This window comes from Trichechus manatus, unplaced genomic scaffold (assembly GCF_000243295.1).
Source record: "Trichechus manatus latirostris isolate Lorelei unplaced genomic scaffold, TriManLat1.0 scaffold00014, whole genome shotgun sequence".
In the NCBI taxonomy this organism is placed as follows: domain Eukaryota; kingdom Metazoa; phylum Chordata; class Mammalia; order Sirenia; family Trichechidae; genus Trichechus; species Trichechus manatus.
The window spans coordinates 14,484,739-14,511,895 of NW_004443950.1; the positions used below are offsets into that span (position 1 = coordinate 14,484,739).

Consider the following 27,157-nt stretch of genomic DNA (forward strand, 5'->3'; position numbering starts at 1 on the left):
TGTTCTATATATGTCTATGAGGTCCAGTTGGCTGATTCTGCCCTTTAGGTCTTCTGTATCTTTGCTGAGTTTCTTCTTAGTTGTTCTGTTGGATTTTATTTTAAATAGTGATTTTCATTTTTATAATGTACATCTTTAAAAGATCACTCTACCTGTCGTGCAGAAAATTGGCTGGATAGGGCAAGAATGGATACGGAGATTGGTTAGGAAGCTCTTATAATAATCCAGGCAAGAGATGGTGATGGCTTGGAATAGGGAGTTGTGGTTAAGATAGAGAGCTGTGAATGAATTTGAGAAACATTTTGGAAGTAGAATAGGGCTTGCTGATAGCCAAGAGGCTTGGCACATAATAAGTGCTCAATAAATATTTGACAAAAGGACTGCCCTTCTCTGGACCCCATTTCCTCAATAACACCATGAGGAGCTTGGACTTGATCGTCTCTTAATTCCTTCTAACAGAGCATTGTGCAGGGTTTCTCAACCTCAGCACTATTAACATTTTGGGCCAAATAATTTGTTGTGGGTCCTGCACACTGTAGGACATTTAGCAGCATCCCTAGCCTCTGTCCACTGTTGCTATTAGTGCCATCAAGTTGGTTCTGACTCATTGCGACCCCATGCAGAGAAGAACTGCTCCATAAGGTTTTCAAGGTGGTGACCCTTCGGAAGCATGTCTCCAGGCTTGTCTTCCAAACGTCTCTGGGTGGATTCGAACCATCAACCTTTAGGCAAGTAGTAGAGCACTTAACCGTTTGCACTACCCAGGGACCCACTAAATGCCAGTAACACCATGCCCAACTCCCCGCCCCCTCTTGTAACCCATTTCTGTCAAGTCAATTTCAACTCATAACGACCCTATAGGACAGAGTAGAACTGCCCCATAGGGTTTCTAAGGCTGTAAATCTTTACGGAAGCAGACTGCCACATCTTTCTTATCCAGAGTGGCTGGTAGGTTTGAACCTCCGACCTTTCGGTTAGCAGCCAAATGCTTTAACCACCAGTTATAATAACCAAAAATATTGCCAGACAACTACTTCCTAGACGTGTGACGTTGGGCAAGTTACCTAGTCTGTTTCCTTTTCCTCATTTGCAAGGTATCATTTGAGTACCAACCTCACAAGGATATTGTGGTATCTAATTCATATAAGAAGAGCACTTAAAACTGTGCCTGGCACATAGTAACATAGTAAGCATTTAGCATTTAATAAATGTCACCATCATCATTACACCTACTCCTCACTTATCGACTCTCTGATCCAACATTTTGCATTCATGGCAATATTAAAAAATCTGTTGGACTATTTTGCACATTAATGACACACATCTGGCAGTAACAGATGCCAAGGTGTGAGGCAACAGTAATGCTGGCTGTGATAATGCTATGTGTCAGCTTGGCTGGGCCATGATTCTCAGTGATTTGGCAGTTATGTAATGATGTAGTCATCCTCCATTTTGTGATCTGATGTGGTTATCCTCCATTTTTGCATAATGCCGATTTTCACATAATGATCTGGTCTTTGGAACCTAACCATGTCAATAATTGAGGAGTGGGTGTACTGATATTATAAAATCTGTCTTAATTCTATCATGGAAAAGTAATCATTTTCACAGACGGACTCTGTTTAAACTTGTTGATGATTTGGGCCCTACAATTCAGTCTCAAAAACTTGACCTTTTCTGTAGTAGTGTATTGTTAATTGAATTGTGTCCACCAAAAAATATGTGCTGAAATCCTAACCCCTGTACCTGTGGATGTTATCCTGTTTGGAGATAGGGATTTTCTTTTGTTGTGTTAATGAAGTCATACTAGTGTAGGGTAGATCCTAAACGTAATCACTTCTGAGTTATAAAGAGACCAAAATAGACATAGAGTTACACATAGGGGAAGACATACACTATGTGAGGATCATCATAAGCCAAGAAACTAAGGGAAAGCTAGGCTACCAACAAGGAAGGAATCAACATGGCCAAGACCCTAATTTGGACTTTTGGCCTCCAGAGCTATGAGAAAATTAATTTTTTCTCTTTAAAGCCACCCATGTGTAGTATTTGTGTTACAGCAGCACTAGGTAACTAAGACACAGTTTTTCTGAAAGAAGTAGATGATCTCCCAGGCATACCTCTGTTAACTGTGTCTGTCACAGCACAATAAAGTGTTCCGCACCCTTTTGTGAGTTAAAATGAAAGTTATGAACTCTCTCTCTAAAAGATACTGCATATACACATAGTATTAGTTTTCTAGGGCTACCATAACAAAAGACCACAAATTAGGTGGCTTATAAGAACAGAAATTTATTGTCTCACAGTTCTAGGGGCTAGAAGTCCAAATCAGGGTATTGACCGTGTTGACTACTTATGAGGGCTCAGAGAGGAAGACTTTTCCATGCCTTACTCCTAGCTTCTGGTAGCTATAGGCATTCCTTGGCTAGCAGCTGCAGCATCACATGGTGTCCTTCCTATCTCTCTGTCTTTGTGTATCTTTCTTACTAGGATGCCAGTCATATAAGATTAGGAGCCACTGGACTCCAGTATAACCTCATGTAACGTAACTGACAACATCTTCAAAGACCCTATTTCCAAACAAGATCATTTTCACAGGTACCGGGGATTAAGATTTCAACATATCTTTTTTGAAGGATACAGTTGAGTCCATAACACACATATGCATACAAAATTTTGTCAACCATCTCTGGTTTCACAGATCCTAAAGCCCCATGGACTCCATTCATTGAGTGAAAGTCTGCTATGTGCCAGGCAAGTTCTGTGCCAACCTCCAAGAATACAGAGGTGAACAAGACAAATAAGCTTGCTGCTATCTTGGACCTTAAATTCTGGACCAACATTCTCAAGGTTGAGAATCTCTTCCTTAGGGCATCTTCATTGGCAATTTGCATTTTGTTTTCTGGGTACATAGAAATGAAAATTAACAATTTTTTTTTTTGTATGATAACATTATATGGACCACACGTCCATGTGCAAGATAAAGTTACTGTGGTGCATCTCTGTACGGAATAGAAACTTTAAAAATACCAAAATTAGCTAGACAGTCTGTAGGAAGCCCTGGGACCTAGACATTGTGGCAGCAAACAGGACACAACAAAACAAACCCAGCTGGTGAATTTATGAAACTCTTTCACTAAACTTTGGACTATCCACTCATTTGTACCTTGAACACAAAATTAATATTCAAGTAATTATTTAAGGTTTAATTTTATTTTTGGTGACTATACACAGCAAAACCCACTCCCATTCCATAATTTCTAGACATAATGATCAGTGACATTGGTTACATTCTTCACATTGTGTCAACATTCTTGTTATTTCTGTTCTAGTTGTTCCACTTCCATTTACTTAATAAACTCCCTTGCCCCTAACCTCATCTAAAGCTGTTTAAAATAGCTATTGACTCTTTGGTCTGATAGAGATTTTTTTTGGAACACAGTACTGAAGGGTGACAATCTTTATAGTTTGGGCTAAACTGTTACTTAGTTTAAAGGTGACTTTAGGGGGTAATTTCAATTCAAGTTTTGAAGAGCAACTCCGGGCCATAGTCCTGGGGACTCCTTCAGCCTCAATAGGTCCACTAAGTCTAGAGTCTTTAAGAATTTGAAGTTCTATCCCAAATTTTTTTCCCTTTTTATCAGGATGGATCTGTTGTATCCCTGATCAAGACGTTCAGTACTGGTAGCCAGGCACCCTCTAGTTCTTCTGGTCTCAAGGTGGAGGAGGCAGTGGTTCACGGAGTCAGTCCCGTAGTCCAGTTCCTTCTCTGATTCTTGGGTTTCCTTCTTTCTCTTTTGTTCTGGAAGAATAAAGACCAATCGTTATATCTTAGATGGCCACTCAGTAAGTTTTTAAGACCCCAGGCACTACTCACCATACAGGGAGGTAGAACATAAACTTTAGGAACTATGTTATGCCAACTGAGTGGCTTGACTCACAAGACCACGGCCCTAAGCCCCCAAACCAAGAGAACTAATCCCATGAGGTGACTGTTTATGTCGAATCAGTATCAGCATCTGCAGCCTCTCACCCTTTTTTGTTATTATTGCAGAACCATGTACAACCTAGCATTTGCCCATTCGTCCCTTTTCTCTATGTACAACTTACTAACATCAATTACGTCAGTTACGCTGTGCAAACTTCACCCACGTTTGGTGCCACCTTTCTCATTCCTATAAACAAAAAGGACCTACTATCTAGGGAGTCCTTCTCCCTCTCCACCAGCCCCACCCCTGGTAACCACTAATGAACTAGTTTCTGTGTATTTACCTATTCATATCATTTCATAAAAATGAGAACACACAGTATTTATTTTTTTGTGATTGACTTATTGCACTCATAATGCCCTCCAGGTTCATCCACATTTTAAAATGTTTCAGGAACTCATTTTTCTTTATTGCCGAGTAGTATTCCATTGTGTGTATCTACCACATTTTGCTTATTCTTGATCTGTTGATGGGCACTTAGATTGTTTCCATCTTTTTGCTTTTGTGAATAGTGCTGTAGTGAGCATAGGTTTGCATGTGTTTTTTTGTGTCATTTCTATTAGATCCCAGTATTCAAGTAATACTAGCATCTCAGGCAGTGTGCTAAGTGCTTTTAATTTACCATCTCACTTACTCTTGGAATAACTCCGTGAGGGATTGTTTTCCCCAATTTGGAATTAAGGAACTGAGACTCAAGTTAGGTAACCTGACCTGCTAGTAAATGCTAATAAGTTCAACCATTTGAACTCAAGTTCCTGACTTGAGTTTTTTCGAGATACCTGCTTTCTTTTTGGGGGAGGAGAGGAGGCAGGGGATGGAAGGGAGGTGTTTCTTAAATGTGAGGGAGTTTGTTTTTATTTCAGCTAGAAGAATAAGAAGAAGAAAGAAGAATGATAATCTTATTTCATTTCCAAAGCAAACTATAGGAAATATAGTGCTGAGAGGAACATTGCCTCCATGATTGAATGTAGTCTTAATTTTAGGATAGAAGCTTTCATCTTCTTCCAGCAGCACATGTGGGCAATAAGATGTCCATTAAAGTTCTAGTTCCTTATTCATTTTATTTGGTTCATTCCATTGCATAGTTAATGTTATAACTGGGAAGATTTTATTTGCATTTTCTTCTCCACAGATAGGCCATGTCTGGCCCAACCGATGAGACTGCAGGAGACTTGCCTGTGAAAGATACAGGTCTAACCCACTTTGGAATGGGAGAGTTACAAGGTTCGGCCAGCTGTTATTTATTATATTTATGAACTTTGATCAGTGACTTCTTTACTTTTAATTTAACGTTTTTTTGATATTCATCTACACCAAGCCACTTAAGTAACTATATAAGTCTTGATTGGACTAAATAAAAAGATGGAGAGTTTAGAACAACATATGGTATTTTATTGTGGGCGTCAATTATCAACAGCTCCTAGAAAATGTAAAATCTTCCTCTGTTCTGATAAAGAATTGTTATAAGTCATTTTTTTAAAATTCCACACATCAGTAGAACTACGAAGAGTCTATGAAGCCTCAAAACTGAATTGCCTGGTTTAAATCACATTCACCATTAAAATCTTCCTTTTATTTAAATTTTATATGGGAGGAAACATCATATTTTAAAACGTTTGTCTTTCAAGTAGAGTATCTTAAAATGACTTGTTTTTCCAAGCGATAGTGACTTTTTTTTAATAAAATTAATGCACGTTAAAGGTTTTCTTTATCCTTTTATCACTTAGTGGTTAATGTAGAGCTAAAAAGCACTTTTCAAATTGAAAAAGAAAAAGACTACCTTAAAGAATAATTTAGAACATAGAGCTTTTTGGTTTTGTTTGTGTATACCATGTGTCAGCCGTGCTATCATGCCACTACATCTGTTTTTGAGAAAGGTAATGATTTAAAATATATTCCACTAAGGAGTCTTCCTACGCCTTTTATTAGAACATTTTGAGTGGTCACCTTGAACTACCTTAGAAAGGTGGTCAATGTGGTGTTCATTGGAAAAGACAAATTTGACTACAGCTTTAATTGTTAAAAGTAAAACGTGCGTGTAAGTTTTGCTTTAGATCTTCGCAGGAACATGAGGGATTCAGATACAAATAAATTTTAAGCATGCAAAGCTATGTACTGTGTTTTGGTACTCGAAGTTCAATTTTTGCCCTCAGTAACTCACTATAGGACTTTAGTCTTTATCCATTTGTTCTTTGTTTCTTTTGGAGGATTCTTGGTAATTGACCTACTTCACAATGACATGGGAAATATCAAATTTAAGCATAAATTAAAGAGATAGCATATACACACGTTAAAGGTATGAAAGTTCTTATAAAATATATATAAGGTAGCTTATTGAGAAAAGATTTGTGAAATTCTTAAATGACAGTGTTTTAAATTTTCAAGAGTTTTGTTTTGTTTTGGTCTTGGAAATTTTATAATTTATTTTCTATAACCTAAACCAATAGCTCAGAAAAATATCTTAATCATATTGTGTTCACACCAAATTATTATTATACTCTTGCCTTCGTAAAAAAAATAATGGTAACACTTTCAGATACTCTGGCTTTTAATTAGTTTTTTTCCAACATTCAGCAAATAAACTTAAAAGTCTATGTTAAATAAGAGCTTTACCTTATATTTTTAAAGAATGGCTATTTGACTGTGTTTTTAATGGATTCTGTTGTTGCTCAAATCTTTAATACTGTATGTAAAGTACTAATAGCAAAGATTTTTATTCCTACCTCAAATCAGTGGTATGAGCAATGCTGTAACATTTTCTAAATCTTTATTATAGTTTACGAAGTAAAAAAAATCTAGGATGAGTGCATCAAGATTATATTAATATAAACAGTTATCATTATAGACTATTTTAAGTAATCTCACAATTAATTACCTTGGAATTTTTGCAGAAACTTCAATACCTCGGACAATGAAGTCTCGCCAGGCAGTGTCACGCGTCAGTCGTGAGGAACTGGAAGACAGATTTTTGCGTTTGCATGATGAAAACATTGTACTTAAACAGCATGCCCGAAAGCAAGAGGATAAAATTAAAAGGTTATGATAGAAAGCTTTTAGATTTTTTTCTGGACTCAGTAAAGTTTGGAGGATATGCTTTTTTTATAAACTTAATTGAAAGCCTTACCTTGAATCTTTTTGCAACAAGGCAGGTTGTAAATAAATGCAATTTTTAAAAATGGAAAATCTTGCAAACTAGAATAATGAACCAAAAGGATTATGAGTATTTATTATAGCTGAAGTTGCTATTTGAAAGAAGAAAGCTAATAGCTGAGAGTGCCGTGAGTATATCATATCTATAAATAACTTTTGGTTTAATATTTATGGTTTAATAAGCAAATGTACAAAGCATCTGTTTTTTGAATGTCTTTTTGATTTTAAAATGAAATCTTTGAAAAATAATTATTCTAACTTGTTAGAATGAATGTTTTCTTAAGACTTGAAGTGTATTAACGACAACATCACTTCAATCTCTGGAACATATTTAACTTTGCTTGGGTTAGTCTAGATTCTATATTTATTTCAAAGAGACTCTACCGTTTCTGAAGAAACATTGTCACTTTTGATTTGTGTGCATAAAATGTTGCAGGAATAATTTCTTAAGAGAAGACATTCTTTCATTTCTGAAACACTGTGACCATCTTCTCAATGTATGGCATTAGAAGCGAAAGAGTGCCATCACATGTGCAAGCATGAACAGATCTATACTCATATTCATGTTCTAGGGTTCACTGGAAAGGTGAGACAGCCATTGAAGCAAGCAAGAAGATAGGTTTTTTTTCTGCGTAGAATTCACCATGAAGGGATCATTCTACTTCAGTTTCTACCCTGTGGATTTTTTTTTTTTTTTTTTAACAACCCACTGACCTGCTGTGTGCAGGGCTTTTACTTTGAGTTGGTTTTTGAGTCATAATGGTGGCTTTTTCAAGACATCCGACTCACTTTCCTGACTCACTTTCTGACCAGTAGCACACATATGTCAGCCAGTCAGAGTGAGGCATGTTCTCCGTGACCACTAAACAATTTTTTTTCTTTGTAAGCCTAATTGGTCAGTAAAAGTATTGAATTCACAACCTTGACCTCATTAGTAATTTGTCCTAGCCAGAAAATATAAAACAACAATGAGCCGTGTAGTTTAATGGAAAAAGGACTGGGCTAGGAGTCATGTTGTATACATGTGTTCTGTTGTCTCTCTGTCACTAGCCATGGTATGTTCAAGCCATTTAACCTCCTTGGATTTTATTTTACTCAGCCATGAGAGTAGTGATACAATGATCACTATGACCCAAAGCTCTAAGTTCCTTCTTAATCCCACACCACTGACACTGTCCTAGATACATGGGTAGAATTGTCTTTAAATTTATCCTCAAGATGTAATTAGTATCACTTTCTTTAGTATAAGTATGGATTTGATAAACTGTCTTTTTGAATAAGTGCTCAAACTTTACCAAATCACTTAGAATTCATTAGTGTTATAAGATAATCAAATCGAATGAATGAAAGCCTTTCTATTACAGGACAAACAGATACAGTCTTTGCTTCTTGACAAAGTTTGCTTGAACATCTTTGAAGGTAGTGATGTGCTCTTCTTGCCTTAAAAATTAGGGTCATGTATTTTTCTCTAAATGTTGACTGTTTCTTTGCATTAAATCTGTATCTATCTTGAATGTAATCTATATCTGTGTATGAAAGCCTCTGTGTAACAAAGGATTTAAGTATTTAAGTTGACATCTCATTTGGACAGCTACCGTATTTCAATGTGTAGGTCATTGAGTGGAGCTCAGGACCCTAAACTCATTAAAAGGCTAGGTAGAGTGTGTGGCTCTGTTGGGCTATGATACCTGGCCAGATTTCCCAGTGATATAGCATTCTCTGGATTAGGTGGAAAGGGAACTAATCCATTGATTATTTCACTAGGGTGTTTGTGGTCCTCTTGGATGTTGGTCTTTATTATCCTATATCCCTTACAAAGCATGCATAATGGATGTGCCTCAAGGGAAAAAGAAAATCTTAACTGATTATGTTTGGCGTAGCTCTCCCTGATGCCACATGCTGTAGGCTGCGTAGATTGACATGTATTACTACTGCATTTACAGAGGACTCTGCTTAGGGCAAAAAAAAGGTTGTTCTGTGACATCCCAAAGCTATTAAGGATTTTTTTATTTCACTTTTGTTCTCTTAAGTAAAAGCTTCTGTCCATAACCATGCTAAAATAAAGCAAACCCCATTTAAAGAAAAACGAAGTGTTTTTATTTTCAATCTCCTGTCTGGGTCTTTATAAAAATAGATTCACTATAAACTAGAATCAGCTATTGAAGATGTGCGACCAATTTTGTAAAGTCTTGAACTTGTGTCTCTCATCGAAGCCACCTTTTCTTTCTTGTCCTGCCAGGATTTTTCCATTCACTGTCAGGCATGTTTTCCGTACGTGTATATTACATCACCCCCATGTGCCCTTTCTGTCTTTTGTTCTGTCTAACCAGTTTTTATCAAAACTTAAAAGAATCAAAAGTATAAACTCATGAGATGTCAAAGGCACAATTTATGCCTAAATTTAAAGATAGTATTAAGATACTGCTTTTTGCATCGATTTATTTTCTGCCTTTAAACAAGCATCTTTCTTGAGCACCAAGTAATGTTTCATGATGCATTTTGGTTTCTTTTGAATTTTTTATTAGGCTTTTGTATGTGCACATCTACGCATTCTAACATTTTTATATTTGTAATATGTCTTAATCCTAGAGAAACTGAAAACAATATATCGCTTAATGCTGTGTAGTCTTAACACACTTTTCAAAAGTTTTGACTTATTGTGGATTGCAGATATAACCCACCACATCCACAATCTGTAGCTACATTTAAGTGCATCCAGCATTCCTATATAAGGTCATGCGTTAAAAATTGCATTTGAGGAACATATGGAGTAAATATGTGTCCTCCCTTTACTAACCTTAAATGATAAGCCTTAGGAAACTGTTATTTGTCAGTGCTATAAAGCAGATTGTTGCCCAGTGGTTTCAATTATCATCAAAGGATTCTTCACAGGCAGTAATAGTTACATCAAAACCTGAAATTTATTATTCAGGTTCTGCACTGAAGTCTTCACAGTGATTATGTTCCTTTCAACAGAATGCATTTTATGCTGACTTCTCACATTCCTTTTCATCTTTTTATTATTTCCCCAGAATGGCCACCAAGTTAATACGGCTCGTTAATGACAAGAAAAGATATGAGCAGGTTGGTGGCGGCCCCAAGCGGCTGGGACGGGATGTAGAAATGGAAGAAATGATTGAGCGGCTGCAGGAGAAAGTTCATGAGCTTGAAAGACAAAATGAAGTCCTCAAAAACAGAGTAATTTCCGCCAAACAGCAACTTCAAATCCAGGGTCACAGGCAAACTCCATACAATTACGTGCAATCGCGTATTAACACTGGGCGTAGAAAGGCGAATGAAAATGCAGGCGTACAGGAATGCCCCAGGAAAGGTAAAATAAAGGCCTAAACCTAAGTCTTTTACTAGATTGTTTGACACATACACACATACTGTTTTATTGCTGTATTATTTGTGTTTTTAAGTGTCTTTAGAAAGAGATGCAAGAATAGTTTTTAACTTGCTTTTTCATAAAATCAATATTACCCTGAAGATCATTTTATTTAAGAATCACTAGATCACTCTCAAATTTGTTTGGTAAAATATTCAATATAACTATTCATCCTAACTGATATGAGAGACATGTATGAAACTAAGTAACGTTTTAGTTTAGTTTAGTTTGATTTGGTTTTTTATTTTATATTATGGATAGAAATCACATTGACTCAGGCCAGTGGGGAAACCAGCTAGTTTGCTTATATATGATCACCTTTACTGTTTTGAATGAAGCATTCTAAGTTCTTCAAAGATCTTTTATAAAATTGCAAAATTATTTATATCTTCCTCATTGCATGAAGGCAGCATGACAGTGAAATGTGTATGTAACTCAGGGTTTAAGAAGTTGAGTTCTTGCTCTAGTTAACTAACTGGTGACCTTGGACAAGTTACCTGACCATTCTGAACTTGAGTTTTCTTTACATATAAAATAAAAGGATTGAAGCAAGTGATCTCTTCCATCTGCAAAAATGATCATAGATCAATCTCTCCCCCATTTTTTAAAATGAATGATCTAAATCTACCCAGGCTACAAAGCAATTCAATTTCATAGACAAGATTCAATATACAACCCAAATATTCTAAAATTCCCAATTTTCTCAACTGACAAACTTTATATTGAAACTGAAAATTAATATTTTAAGTAACTTTTTTATTTCAACTATTAGGGGAGGAAATAAAATTTTAACTCACGTTTTCTTCTTTTGGAATGTACTTCATGTAGAATGAAGACCAAACATTTTTTAGGGACATAAAAAAATCATGTAAAACTTTAGTTTCAATTCATCGAGGAATAAAAAAACACCATATGAACAGAAGGGGAGAAAAATCGGTTCTAGTTTTCTCTTCAAGCCAAAATGTTAACACTGTCTGCTCTTACATAAAGTGCCTTTGAAGTCTACATGGCCTGAGCATAGACAGCGGGCAGCTGCAGGATGAAAGGGCTTGGCTACTCCTAGCTGTATGAGTTTGGCAATAGACTCTGAATATACCTAATATGATCATCATAAGTTAGAAAATACGTTCTGCCACTATTAACTTTTCTACCTGGAAGAGAGTACTTGACCTCTCACAGCCTCATTTTGCCTGTCTGTAAAATGGAGTGATAACTCCAGATTACCTAAGAGGTCAGATGATAGCTGCATGATAACGTACCTTTAAAAAGTCACAGATCCTCCCTAAGCTTTAGTTTTGTCATCTGTGAATGCAGACAGGCTACAAGGTCTTTTATAGTAAATAAAAACAGTATTTCAAGTTTTAGACTAAAGTAGCAAATTAATCTAGTGCTATGAAATGCTATTTAAATAGAAGAGTTTGATAGAAATGTCTCTGTATTAAAAAAAGAAGACACAGAGCAGCAGAGTATTTTTAAAAAATGCGACTGCATAGTTTACACTTCTCCTTTGTTTGCATACTGTTAGTGATTCAGACCTTGTTCACGGTTCGATACAGAGCCCAGGACAGGGAAGTTACGGAAAGCATTAAGTAATGACAGATACTTTAACCAGTACCTTTCTGAGTAAATTTGAGGCATCATTGCCAAAGTCGATACCTTGGTAACACTAATAGACTCTTCAGGACTGCCTTTGAGGCTCAGAGTTAGGCCAGAGTTGTCAGGAATATATCTTAGTCAGGGGTGACTAGATGAGAAACCCAGGCCTTCTTTGACCACAAGCCTTTACCCCAGGCTACTATACAAATATTATCATTTTCTATTTGTGACTTGTTAGAGAAAAGGATGGGAAGCATTGGCTTAAGATGTGATCAGTGTAATGAAGAGACATTTCTTATTGTGAAGAACCAGTGAGAACAAAGATTTTTCTACAGTATGTCCACTTTAAAATGTAACAGCTGGTAAATTATATCACCATGAGACTATAAGTTTTGAGGTATATTTTGAGTATAGTTCGTTTTTTTTCAATTCCACTAGTGTTGAATTTTTTTCATGATTGTGTAGGAAAAGCTAAAGAATTAGTATTGCTGCTAAAATAATACAATTGGTATTTTCTAACACAGTAAACTATTTTTTACTGTGCTGCAACAATTGCTCAGGCATCACGATTGTGAGGATTGTGCAGGACTGGGCAGTGTTTCATTCTGTCGTTCATAGGGTTGGGTTGCTATGAGTCAGAACCAACTCGATGGCATCTAACAACAACAACAAACTATTTTAATGTTTTAGGCAAAACCTTTACATTCTTTAGTCTGAGATACATCAATAGATGTTGAATTTTTTAGAAAAAGCAAATAATAGTCCCATTACTCTCATTAAAATTCTCATTTTTAAAAAATTAAGCCAAACTACTAGCTGAAAAGTTGGAAGTTTGAACCTACCCAGAGGCGCCTTGGAAGAAAGGCCTGGCTGTCTTCTTCCGAAAGGTCACAGCCTTGAAAACCCCATGGAGCACAGTTCTACTCTGCACACATGGGTCGCCATGAGACTGAATCAATTTATTTGTCAGCAAATGGTTTGCTTTTGGTTATTCTTTATCTACCTTGTTGTGGTTGTATGCTATGGAGTCGACTCCAACTCATAGTGACCCCTAGTGACAGAGAAAAACTGCCCCATAGGGTTTTCTTGGCTGTAATCTTTATGGAAGTAGGTCACCAGGTCTTCCACAGAGCCGTTGGGTGGATTCGAACCACCAGCCTTTCGGTTGGCAGCCAAGCGCTGAACCATTGTACAGTCAGGGCCCCTTTTATCTACCTTAAATTCTAATAATTTAATCATTATACAAATGTATAGTACATATTTAAAACGTGTCTCATTTTTAGCAATGTGATTATCCTTGTAAAATTGTATGTAAGTATTTTTATAAGGAAGTTATATTTAAAGTCCATCAAGGAAATGTTTTATTTAAAGGAATCTATTGATCCATTCTCAAGTTACTTTTTGCTTAAATATGGATTTTCTAATTCATGTGGAATAAACTAAAATACAGGGAACATTTTACTTAAACGTGAGGTCAAGGGATCTGAATTGCTAACTTAAAAATCAAAAAACCTTTATCAGAAATACTAGGAAAAAAAATTCATATTTTTGAGGCTGTTTACTTCCTGCTTCAGTTTATATTGTAAAGACCTGAATTGAAGACCTTGTTTCTTTCAGAAATTACTGCAGGAATTCTAAACCTAAGTTGAATCAAATTATTTCTGGTAATTTGGTTTCCATCGTAGAAGCTGATAAATGGGCAATACTTGCCGCTGTGTTTTATTTAATGCCTGCTGGTGGCTAAGATCTAATAGTCCCTCCGATGGTATATTTCTAATTCTCTGTACTATAGAGCATATATCTCGTAGTACTTCATAAAATATTTTACTATAAATATCCTGACAATAGTAAATCAGGGTCTTTCTTTTCTAGCTTCACTTCTATAATCAAATTTTATTAATTTGTTTTTAGGCATAAGATTCCAAGATGTAGATGTAGCAGAAACTCTACAACCCATGCTTACAAAATATGGCAGCAGTTTACTTGAAGAAGCCAGAGGAGAAATCAGAAATTTGTATGTATTCTTTTCCACAGCCATTCTAGAACTTTATTGATTTTGTCTTTTTTGATCCCTCCCTGTTCTTTATTTTATAGAGGATTAGGTTATGTATAAATAATTTGCTCCACTAAAATACAGCCAGTTCTGTGGGCTAAAAACAGATATCATTGAGCATATTTTTAGTAAAGTGAGGAATATTAACAACTTACCCAATTGCATTGATGGAAGGGTTTATGGAATAGACGTCTTTATTATGAACCCCCACCCCCAAAGGAATAGCATAATGCCCAGTCATTGAGAATAGTATAAGCTGTAGAGGTGATATTCTCATTCTCAGGAAAATTACAGGTAATTTTTTTTAGTTTAGGTCCGGAATTCATTAGTTCTTTTGGTGGTTAAAAAAAAAAGAAGATACTAAGAGGAGTGGCCTAAACATACAGAGCTATCTGATACATATGGATTTCAGATTTTGTTTCTCTGTGATTCTGTGGTACTGCGTTCTTCATCATACCATGGTTTTGTAAAAGTTACTGTAGCCACATTTAATTTTCAGTTAATCAAAGCCTCATGGTTTCAGTGTCTCTGAGTCACAGATGAAGGTAAGGTTCTACCTTATCTACAAATTTCACATGGATTATCAAAAAGAACCAATACTACCATCACCTCTGTTTCTAAATTTTTTCCAACATGATAATCATAATTAATTTCACGGAATTGTACATGTAAAAACTGCTGAAATGGCAAATGTTTTGTTACATATATTTTTGCCACAATTAAAAAAAAAGTTACAATACTGAATGAAGAAAAAAAAACCCACAAAGACAGAATATGATGCTTTAGATAGTTGCTTAAGAATACTGTGGACTTAAAATGATCTCCTTTGGATATTTTGGACATCAGTTACAATAATGATCAGGCAATGAAAGGCTAAGACAAGGAAAATCTAGACAACATCTTGTTACCTGATAATCAGATGAAAAGCCAGAGGTCATACCACTTCTCTGAGGCTCCTTATCCTGGGTGGCTGCTAGACATGGTAGAGAGAAAAGCATGCTAGGGACCAGTAAGTTGTGTTTGGCATCTCATCTCCCTTGTTTGGATGATGTAGGCAGATGTACATATGAAAAAACAAAGGCATATACATGATCTGAAGATGAAAAGATAGTGGAGTACATAGTAGGTGATCAGTAAACACTTATGTAACTGAATTTGGAGCCCTGGTGGCATAGTGGTTAAGAACTTGACTGCTAACCGAAAGGTCTGCAGTTCAAATCCACCGGCCGCTCCTTGGAAACCCTATGGGGTGGTTCTACTCTGTCCTATAGGGTCGCTATGAGTCGGAATCAAGTGAATGGCAATGGGTTTTTAACTGAATTTAACCAAAGTCCAGTCCATTGCCTAGGACAGTATCTTGTAAAAAGTATTATCTTGAATTGTTCCATATGTATTTCCAAATCATCACATTTAATCTAATATTTTACTCTGTCTGAGGCACTTAAGCTAAAAGTCTTAACTTTTACTTGCTGTTTATATGGAGAGCTTTCTTTGCACTGATCTCAAATACTGCAAATTTTTCCTCAAACTACAAATTCTTGTAAAGGCTTTTTATTTCAGAGAAAATGTTATTCAGACTCAGAGAGACCAGATAGAAGAATTAGAGCACTTGGCTGAGATCCTGAAAACTCAGTTGAGGAGAAAAGAAAACGAAATTGAGTTATCTCTTCTTCAACTTCGAGAACAGCAAGCTACAGATCAAAGGTATGTTAAAAACAGAAATAACAATTGGATAAGGTCAAAATTAGTTTAAAATACTTTGCCATGTACTCAAAAGGATAATTTTATCTAGTCTGTTTTAAAATCATGTTTTTATTTAACATTCTTCATAAATAGCTCTCTAACTACTCTCGACAGCTGTAGTCTAAGAGACGTTTTCCCTAACCTTCGCTGCTGTTGGAGCAGCTTCTGATGAATGCAAATCACTCTCCTCTTGTTTCCTCCATTCATTTGCCCCTTTTGCCAAGATTGCAGGGAGTTCTAATACCATTTGATTGTAGCTACCAGGAGAAATATAGGTGACAAGGACTCAGCTGTTGGCATACCTGGTGCATAAGTCCAGGTTGATTTAATTTTTTTGCAGCCTAACAAGATAGTAAATTCCATAATATGGCATCTGTTTGTGATCCCAAAAAGAGGCTACCTCTCCTGATATTCAAAGTTTTCATCACACTCTGTTGGTTGTTATTGATGATAGTATTCTCCTTGCTGCCGCTTCGTTTTTGACAGTTTATAATATGTAATTTTTTTTCCTATCCTCCTTTGCCATGGTTTTGGTTCCTAATACTTTACTGTTTTTTATGCTTTCACATTGTGCTTTCAACAAGACTTTATCTTTTTACCACATTCTTTAATTATTTTCTTCCCTTTATGGTGTTTTTTTTTTTGGACCCAGCTTATCTAAAAGTAAAGAGAGCAAGCATAATGAACCCCCATCTACCCATCACCCAGCTTTGATAATTATTAACGTTTACCAGTCTTGTTTCATCTATCCCCTCACTTTCTTTATCCTTCAGTTAATTAGCCCCAGATATCATGTTTTCTTACCCTAAATACTTTAGTATGTATCTCTATCTAATAAGAAATTCATTTTTTTTTTCATAACCACCATGTCAGTATCCCACCGAACAAAATTAACAGCATTTCCTGAATATCATCTAATAACTAGTCCATATTTAAACTTTTCTGAGGATGTCTTTCTACTGTACATTTGAATTAGAATCCAAAAAAGATTTACATGTTGCATTTGGTTGTTATATGTCTTATGTCTTTTACTCCTCTCTTAATGTCGTTTTTTTTTAAACCAGACTAATTCCTCTATTTATTTTTCCCCTTTCCAGTCTATGTGATATTACGCTTATGTGGCTAGGTTCTTATTTATAAAAACCAAGTATGGATGTTTAGTTTTTCGTTTCAGATTCAGAGTTTAGTCCTCTTTTAACTAACCTTACATGATAACATATAAAGAAGTTGAGAAAAAATATGTATTATCAGACTTGTTAAAAACGAAAAATAGTAAAGTGGGCCAAAAAATATATGAAAAACTGTATAGTTCAGAGATTTAAAATATTAGAATTCATTATCCCTAATCATTTCTGTTCCTGAAAAGTTATGTGTAACATTAAGTTATGTAATGAAATCCTATATGTCTAGTGACATTTTCCTACCCTTCTAAGTGCAAGACAAAAGAAACATTACTATTTTTGAGAAATGTATTTAAATTAGGGGATGTAATCGGAACCCTGGCTTTCAGGCAGCTTAAATACCTAGGAATTAAGCATGTTCCCCTAGGAAGAAGAACTGGTTTAGACTCAGTCTTCTTAGAAAACCAAGGAATGATTCCGTATGAGACACAATGCTGAAGGACCAGACTCCAACACTGGGTATGGTGATCTTCGTAAATTGCCAAGAGCCATATTTAAGATGGTATCTTAATATAAAAATAATACCCTTCAACCAAGCCCAAGCTTGGGGCCCATCCATATCAGCTATATTCTGCTGCTGAGTACAAGCCAGGGACTGCTTTCCCTGTTATATGTCTCAGATTCCCAGAGAGAAAAATGGACACTGTGTTGGCTGTTCCTTCTTCCAAAGGGACAGGATTATCTAGGAGCTAGACTCTCAGTGTTAATTGAACACCAAGAGACACCAGCATAGACACATAGAGGAATTTACCTTGGAAACAAAACTATGGCCCTCCTCAGGTAGCTATATCATCCACTCCATAGCAATCTATTTGTTGTCACATCGAGAACTAGAAGCAGAGGCAAAATGAATATTACAGGTAAAGGAACTTTTGTTGCAGAGGCCAAAGAAATAAGTGAATGTGTACCTTATCTCACTGATTTTATAAAATCAAAAATTTATATATATTATTCGCTTAGAAGAAAAGATACCTGCAGTGAATAGTGTATTGTTTCTTGAAATACAATTGTTGAAAACGAAAGAAGTAACTTAAAATAAGGAACTTCAGGGCTTTTTTTTTTTCTGTTTACACATAGTTCAATGTTTTATGTGTAACAGCAATTTTTTTTTTTTTTTTTGAGACTAATAGAAAACTTGAAAAAATGTTGGGGAGAATATAAAACTTGGTATAATTTACTGTAGAGAAAAATCGGAAAATGGAAAACATATTTAAACTTCTCTTTCACGGATACATTATTTCAGATTTGAAATTCTAGAAGTCTGATCTGGATGTTGTACTCCTTGTTCCAAACATGAACCTAACGTAGTTGTAATCTCCAGAGCGGCGGTGCTTGATATTTATGGCGAAGAGCCTTTTCATAGACTATTACAGAAACTCTTCACAGTATGTGTTTAATGGATCAGTTTGGTTTGGCATCAGCTTGACATAAACTTTTGGTTATCCAAAGCCCTTAATTGCTTTGAAGTAAAAACCCAGTGCTGCTCTTTTTTATTAAAATCATGTTTTTTCCTGTTGTTGTGGTCTATTTTGGAAGACTGAGTTGTGATTTTTGCATATGTTCTACATAATGCCTCATTAGCAAAAAATCTTGTATCATTTACAAGTAGCCTGAATGTCTGTGTTGTTTTGAACAAAAATCCGTATTAAAATTTAAACAATATAAAAATGTACATTTTCTGCTTATTAAAAAGGAGGTCTTAAATTAAATGCAAAGCAGTAACCAGTGAACACATGTACATAAACATTAAAATCAGAATGATTTTACCTTTTATTGACTTTTTCAACTCCAGAAATATTTATACGCTCACCAAATGTGTAACTAGTTTGTACTAAATTTTTTTTTAAAAATATACATTAGAGTGTTTACTTTCTTAATTAAAAATCATGTAAGTGCTGTAATGTCCCAATGGAAGAAATTTAACCCATAAATGTTTCAGGCAGTCTAATTTGCCCTCTCCCCTTTGGTAGGACAGTAGACTGTCAGATCTTCTGGTAACAGAGAAGCCTTTTGTCAGCCATATAGAATAAGAAACTCTTGGCTTTAGAGGCTTCTCTTTCCCCTCTGTGTACAGATACAGAATTACTTTCTAGCACCCTGAGTTCTTCCCCAACTTTTTAGTTTGAAAATTGCAAAGGTACAGAAAAATTTTAAGAAGAATAAAACGAACAGTCACATACCTTTCATTCTGTGCGTGTTCGTGCATGCCACAACAAGCCTGCTTCCACATGCTAATGCACAAGCAGGAGCCCTGGTGGTGCAGTGGTTTAGCACTTAGCTGCTTAAGGTCAGCAGTTCAAACCCACCAGCTCCTCCACGGGAGAAAGATATAGCAGTATGCTTCAGTAAAGATTACAGCCTTGGAAACCGTATGGGGCAGTCCTACTGTGTCCTAATGGGTCACTATGAGTTAGAATTGACTCCATAGCAATGGGAATACACAAGCGAGCTCTTTTTCTCTCTGGCTCTTTTTCTGAACCATTTGAGAGTTGGATGCGTCTATCCTGATTCTTATCCCTACATGCGCTTTTAAGTATCTTTTAAACACAAAGACGTCCTCCCATGTAAGCAACACAATGCAACTATCACATTCAGGACATTAAACAATGATACAGTAACATCATCTAATACACAGTCCATATCCAAATGTCCCCAGTTGTCCCAGGAATGTCATTTATAGCTCTTATTTTTTTAAAAAAAATAGCTGGTTTGGTTTTGTTTGATCTAGGATCCAATCAACCATCATGCATTACATTTACTTGTCATGTCTTTTAAGTTTCCTTTATTCTAGAGTGGTTCCCCAGTCTTTTCCAACCCATTGACAGTTGTTTGCAGAATGCCTCTCAATTTGGATTTGTCTGATTGCCCAGCCTCCTAATTTAGAGGGCACATCTGGTTCTCTGATAGAAGGGTAACTGGGGCCAGTCATAACCATGCAAACATTATTACACAGGGGGCTGATTTGTCATTTTTAAAAAATATATTCACCAAGCTCTTACTGTTTGTTTTGAATAGCTTATAATTTGCCCAATGAAAACTATCAGACTCAAATATCATTTCTTTTTTTTTTTTTAATGTACTTTAGATGAAGGTTTACAGAACAAACTAGCTTCTCATTAAACAGTACACGTATTGTTTTATGACACTGGTTAACAACCCCACGACCTGTCAACTCTCTCCTGTCTCGACCTTGGGTTCTCTATTACCAGCTTTCCTGTCCCCTCCTATCTTCTAGTCCTTGCCCCTGGGCTGGTGTGCCCCTTTAGTCTTTTTTATGGGCCTGTCTAATCTTCGGATGAAAGGTGAACCTCAGGAGTGCCTTCATTACTGAGCTGAAAGCTAAAAGGGTATCTAGGGTTCATACTCTTGGGGTTTCTCCAGTGTATGTCAGGCCAGTAAGTCTGGTCTTCAAATATCATTTTATTTTATCCATGGTTTTTTTAAATTATTACCTAAGATTTCTCTGTGATAGCTGTTTGACACATTGTCCCAACACTTTCTATAAACCACAGAAGTTGCCACAACTGATAGCAACTAGTATGACTATATACATGAGAGTGTAGGGAAAGTTAAAAGTTAGGAACATCTCAGAGGAAGGAAACAAAATAGTGGGAAGAATTTGCGTCTTCGTCAGAACTCAATTTGAGTCCTGGATCCATTGTTTAAGGACTCTGGCCAAATTCTTTATTTCTCTGAGCCTCAGTTAGCTACCTCAACTATAAAATGAGGAGATTGAAATGGATAAGTGGTTCCCTACCTTTTAAACAGCAGCCACTTTTCTCCCCATAGATGTGTTTTTGAAAGACCACATCTACCAAATAAGCAGTATTTATTAATTTAATCAACTTATTTCTTTTGTATTCATCAGTGACTTATATCATGTCAATCATTGTGCTTGATAATTATGAAATAACCCATGCTATTACACTAAATTGGTACAATTCTATCAGAAAAACAAAACAAAACCTTTAGTTCACTTTTGTAACTTAATTGCTGTTAAATCTACATTTCCCCTTGAGCTTTGTGAAATATTGAATGCAATTCCCAGATTCCTGTTACTACCATTGTAAGTCTCTAGTTAGAATTCATTAAATTTGGTTCTTGGTTCATCTAAAAATGATACCCTTAAGAAGATGAGCCTGGTTTCGGTTCTTCCTGTCCTTAACCAGTCCTTGTCTTTCGCCGATGAAGGCTACTTCTCACTGGTTCTAGGTGGCCGTGTAGACTCTCAGCGGCTGGGTTTCCCCCTGTGCAGAAAACACACCTCCCGAGCAAGGCTGCTTCCTTGCCTCACCACTCACCCTGGAGCTGATCAGGCCTGAAGGGCTCAGGCTCTCGCTGGGTCAGGTCTGGCAACTCCTTGCTGCTTCCAAACTGTCTCTCCCTCCCCCTGCCACTCAGTCTGGTTCCTCCACTCTGCCTTTGAACTTCAGGGCTCCCAGATTGCCATATAGAATCGATTGACTTGTTTTTTTGGGTCTTTGTTGTAAGAGGGTCCACCGGAAGCATCTGACTACTCTGCCATCTTGGCCCCACCTCCCATAACCAGTCCTTGAGAGTGCTCTCTACATTTTCATCTGAGTGTAATTATATGCAAGAATAGAGCTTGGCATAACTATCCCCCTCCACTCCTTGTGGGTGGTGGTGGTGGTGGTTAGTTGCCGTCGAATCTATTCTGATTCATGGCAACCCTGTGTGTGCAGAGTACAGCTACTTCATAGGGATTTCAAGGCTGTGACCTTTCAGAAGCAGGTCGCCAGGCCTGTCTTCAGAGGTGCCTGTGGGTGGATTCAAACAGCAAACCTTTCAGCTAGTAGTCAATCAGAGTAAGAGAATGCTGAGTTCTGCTTTATGTTTTGACCCAACACCACAAGAAAGGTAACATCCAGAAGCAAATAAACATGCAAAATTTTTTTTTTCCTTTATGCAGTCTTAAATCAGGGAGCATTGTTTTCCCCTATGAACTCAAGTAGCAGTTTTGAGCAAAACCGTTACCTTTCAGATAGGCTTTCTTCAGCTACTTCAGTGAAGCTTATTCAATTTACTAGCAGCCTTCTGGAGTCCAGTTCAGAAGTGGCACCCTTTCTAGTGATTACTATCTGTGTTCCTCCAGTAAGGACTATGAATGACCTATATTTCTTTCAATAATACGTACACAGAATGACTACCACTGTTGAAAAACAACAACAAAAACTTAAGGGTTTTTTTTAACCACAAGATTGTTTTCAAGCATATCCCCCCAAATTTAGTCAGCCTAAAACCGTTACTCAAAAAGAGCTTCTGCATTCTATCTTGTAAATGTTTGACCTAGCTACTTACCAGAATCTCATAGCCTAGCTTCTGTGTGCTAAAGCCTTTTCTTCCAAATGGTGTTTAATACTATATTATAACATCTTAGTCTCCAGAATCAAGAGGCTTTTTAACTTTCATAATCCTTACTGTTGCAAAGAATGAAATGTCGGCAGGGTTTTTGCGCCTGGGGAATGAAGTATATGAAACTTTCACCGGAGCAAAGGTTTTTGCTTCTTAAGCTTTCGTATTAGACTATACATTACATAGCCCCACTGAAAGTTTTTCCTCCTCCAGTGTATCTGAGGTTTTAAGTTTCTGGATTTATTGTGGCACCCAGTAGCAAAGCTGGAGTCAAGTGTTTTTCAAGGCTTCCATTAGAAATTCCTTTTTCAGAGTTTATTACTTGACTGTTTCAAATTATATGAGAGAACCTTGGCACACAGGTTGTTGAGCTGGATTACTTTTTTCAACATGAAATCTAATTTATTTCAGTTTGTTTTTAATCTAGAGATGGGCCAACTCTTCTCATAGTTTTAGAAGATTTGATCATAATTCTAAATCATACGTATGTGTTTTCTTTATGAAAGAGAAAGAGAAAAGAAAGTGCATTTTCTAACTTAATTGTTTATAGTGTTTTCAAAATCCCTGTAGAAAAATTTGAGAAATTTATTTTTCCAAAGCACTTAATTAGCATGCGTGGTATCTGTTTCCAAGTCATTTCACCATGTGTAATGCAGCATGTATGAATTGTTGCATGATTGGCTCAGAGTTCATCTGAGTGTTGCACTGTGTGTTGTTCTTTCTGTTAAAATGCCATCATCCTGAAGATTCGATGTCCTTGTCATACTGCTGTGGAGTAGGCCAAGAAATTCTTACGTGGAGGGCATTAAAATACTGCTCATAAAATTAGCCCTGTATCTGTTCTTAAGAGGAAACCAACCTGGGGGCTTCCTTCACATGCATGGAGATCAAGGTGTGGCCACTTAGCAATGACTCTAGCTCCATCTTCCCTCCAACATCTTTCTCACGCTCCTTGTCATCTTTTTATGGCATCTCTTTCCCTCTTTTCTATCTCAATTCCACCCTTTTTCTTTTATGATATTTTATCTATGTAAAAATATTGCCTTGATTGTCAGGTTTGAGTTGATGTGCATTGTACGCTTTCCTAAAGACTAGAGCACATTCATTGCACTGCTGATTTTAACTTTTATGTTCTTTATATCATTAACTGAGTACTTTCGGCTTAACGGCAAGTCATCCTTCCAATTGTTACCCTCAAAAAATATGTGGTCATGGTAATAATTACTTTGCATAAAGCCCCTAAAACTGGCGCTTAAAAAGTAATTATTAAACCACACATCTATGGTCAACTGATTTTTGACAAGGGTGCTAAGTCCATTCGATGGGGAAAGAAGAGTCTCTTCAATAAATGGTGTTGGGAAAAGTGGATTTCCACATGCAGAAAAATGAAACAGGACCCATGCCTTACACCAGATATGAAAACAAATTCAAAATGGATTAAGGACTTAAATATGCAAACTGAAATCATAAAATTCTTAGAAGAACAAGCAGGGGCAGTGCTGTCAGGCCTAGCTTTTAACAATTGATTGGCTAATATAATAACAAAAGCACAAATAGCAAAAGACAAAATAAATAAATGGGACCTCATAAAAATTGAAAACTTTTGTTCACCAAGACTTTACCAAAAAAGTGAAAAGACAAGCTACGAACTGGGAGAATATCTTTGGAAACCATATATCCAATAAGAATCTAATAACTGAAATATATATAAAACTTCAACAACTTAATAACAAAAAGACAAATAACCAAATCATAAAATGGGCAAAGGATTTGAATAGACATTTCACCAAAGAGGACATTCAAATAACCACCAGACACATGAAAAGATGCTCAGCGTCATTATAGTCGTCAGAGATGCACATCAAAACCATAATGAGATACCATTTCGCTCCCACTAAGATAACTAAGAGAAAAAAACAAAACAGAAACTAAATGTTGGTGAGGATGTGGTTCCATTGCTGGTGGGAATGCAAATTGGTACAGCCATTGTAGAAAACAGTGGTGGTTCCTCAAAAAACTAAAAATACAACTAACCCATTGCTGTCTAGTTGATTCTGACTCATACCAACCCTATAGGACAGAGTAGAACTGCCCCATAGGGTTTCCAAGGAGCAGCTGGTGGATTCGAACTGCCGACCTTTCGGTTAGCAGCCGTTAGTAGCTCTTAACCACTACACCACCAGGATTTCCATTAAAAAAAAAAAAAAACCAAACCCATTGCCATCGAATCAATTCCGACTCATAGAGACCCTACAGAACAGAGTAGAACTGCCCCATACTGTTTTCAAGGAGCGCCTGGTGGATTCGAACTGCCGACCTTTTCATTAGCAGCAATAACTCTTAACCATTACGCCACCAGGGTTTCCAGAACTATCATATGACCCAGGAATTCCACTTCTAGGTATATACCCAAAAGACTTGAAAAAGTAGAGCTTCAAAAAGAGACTTGTACACCAATGCTCATTGCAGCACTATTCACAATTGCCAAAAGATGGAAAGAACTTAAATGCCCATCAACAGATCAATGGGGTGGTACTTTCATACAATGGAATACTAATCAACCAGTAGGAGACATGAAGTCTTGATACATGCTACAGTATGGATGGAGCTTGAAGACATGCTGAGCAAAATAAGCCAATCACAAAAGGATAAATATTGTATGACCTCACTTATATAAAAAGAAAAGGCAAATGTACAGAGACCAGTGTTTATTAGTGGTTACCAGGGACAGGAGAGGGGGAGGGGAAGGGGAGAGGCTAAGGGTGATGGGAAAGTCACATTCATTAAAGATAGGATTGCACTGCCAATTATTGTAATTGCTTTCAAGAAATTGTATACCTGAATAACCTTGAATTGGACATACAGAAACTGTTAAATTGGTGCATGTTCTGCTGTGTATATTCTCAACAACATCATCAAAATAAATAAAGCTTAGGAAAAAAATTATTAAAGACATGCAGATTTTGCATTATCCCAGAATAGGTGTACTCTGTAGTGCACTGACTTTATTTACAAGTACCATATTATCATAGTTTTCTAAATACTACTTATGATGCACATATGCCCACTTGGGGCATTATTAGTGTAAAATGTGATTTTTCTTGTCAATATTTTGATCACTTTAAACTCTGAGGATTTTGGAGAATATTCATAAAAGCATCTACCAATTGAGCCGCTGAAAGTTTTTGAAACATACTTACTGGCCTTTGTCTTACAGAGAGTAAAACTTGTTTGTATCATTTCTTTATGACCTCATGTGACTCGTGGCGTAGTGGTTAAGAACTCAGGCTGCTAACCAAAAGGTCAGCAGTTCGAGTCCACCAGCCACTTCTTGGCAACCCTATGGGGCAGGTCCACCCTGTCCTGTGGGGTTGCTGTGAGTCAGAATTGACTTGACGGCAACAGGTTTGGTTGTTTTGTTGTTGTTTTTTATGTGACTGAATGGGTTATTGGGCCTTAATTCTTTGTTGCTGTCATTAAGTAATAGTTATTACCCGGATATATCTGAGTCTTCTTGAAAATACTAACATATTTAAAAGCAAGAAAAATAAAATTCCAGGACCAACTGAAAATAGAAAAAAGATTTGAAATTATTTAAATCATATTCTTTCCTTCCGTATCAATAAATGTCACTGAGTGGTCAAGCTGAGTATTCTGGGGAAAACAAGTAAATTATATTCTGGCTTCTAAATACGAAAAAAAGTAAATTTTTTTTTTATACTTTATTTAAAATATGTCTTTCTTCATGTTACAGTTTTTTTTTTTTTTTTTAAGCAAGCAGAGGTAATACTGAGGGGAATGATAGTGAGTGTGCTGTTGAAGATATGCTCATATCTACTAGATAACATGTTTTAAACACATAATTATTTTAACATTGTGTTAAGACTGTGTTAGTTGTCCTCACACGGAAGATAAACAAGTACAATATCCTGGGCAAGATCCAGGTTCTTGTTTATCTTCTGTGTGAAGACAGCTAACTGTCCAATGCCAAAACACAATGAACTTTGAAATATCAAAGAGGAAAATTAAGTATTTCAAGTCCTCAGCTGGTATACAGATGTGTCAGCTTTGTAGTCCATTTTCTGGTTCCAATAGGGCATTGTGACAATTTTTCCAATATGTGTACACTAGATAAGTTTTGGAAGTAAAATCACTGACTTTAAATAATGAAATTATTTTCTGAATTTAACAATTTTACCTGATTTTTCTTAAAAGTTAGGTTTAAAACCAAGCTTTACAATTTTTAAAATATTTTTTAATGTAAAACATATTTAATTAGGGAAGTTTGTCAGGAAAAGAAATGTGCTTTGAAAAAAGGTATTCATTTAGATCTATGATTAACCTTTAACAAGATCTTTCTGTTAAATTCTGCGTTTGCTTTAATCTCAGTAGGAAAAATACAAAATAGTATTGCAGCATATAGGGTTTCTGTATACCCTGTGAATGTCAAATGATCTCTTACAGCTAAAGGCGCATCTGCAACATATTTAAATGCCAGCTTTGGGCATTATTAGTATAAAATGCTAAGTCACTTTTTTTGGAAATATTTTGAAAAGTTTAAACTCCAAGAGGAAACTCCAATAAATGGTAATCTTATGATACCATCTGCTTCGAGGGAGTGGTGGGAAGATGAGTGGCTGTATTGCATATTTTTCTTTAAGGGAAAAGTGGTGTGATTGTCCGC

General features: G+C 36.3%; 1 protein-coding gene across 3 annotated transcripts in view; it reads left to right on the plus strand.

Moving 5' to 3' along the window:
- The window catches only part of RPGRIP1L (RPGRIP1 like), a 118,796-nt gene that overhangs the window by 1,850 nt on the left and 89,789 nt on the right, over nucleotides 1-27,157 (plus strand). For 2 of the 3 annotated variants that reach the window (XM_023726898.1, XM_023726901.1), the window contains exons 2-6: nucleotides 5,122-5,213; nucleotides 6,881-7,025; nucleotides 10,172-10,470; nucleotides 14,035-14,137; nucleotides 15,737-15,880. In XM_023726898.1, the coding sequence (XP_023582666.1) occupies nucleotides 5,129-5,213; nucleotides 6,881-7,025; nucleotides 10,172-10,470; nucleotides 14,035-14,137; nucleotides 15,737-15,880 (776 nt within the window). In that variant the 5' untranslated portion in view covers nucleotides 5,122-5,128. Of the gene's footprint in view, nucleotides 1-4,999; nucleotides 5,214-6,880; nucleotides 7,026-10,171; nucleotides 10,471-14,034; nucleotides 14,138-15,736; nucleotides 15,881-27,157 lie in introns of those variants that run through there. The other variant, XM_023726900.1, reaches the window with a different exon arrangement.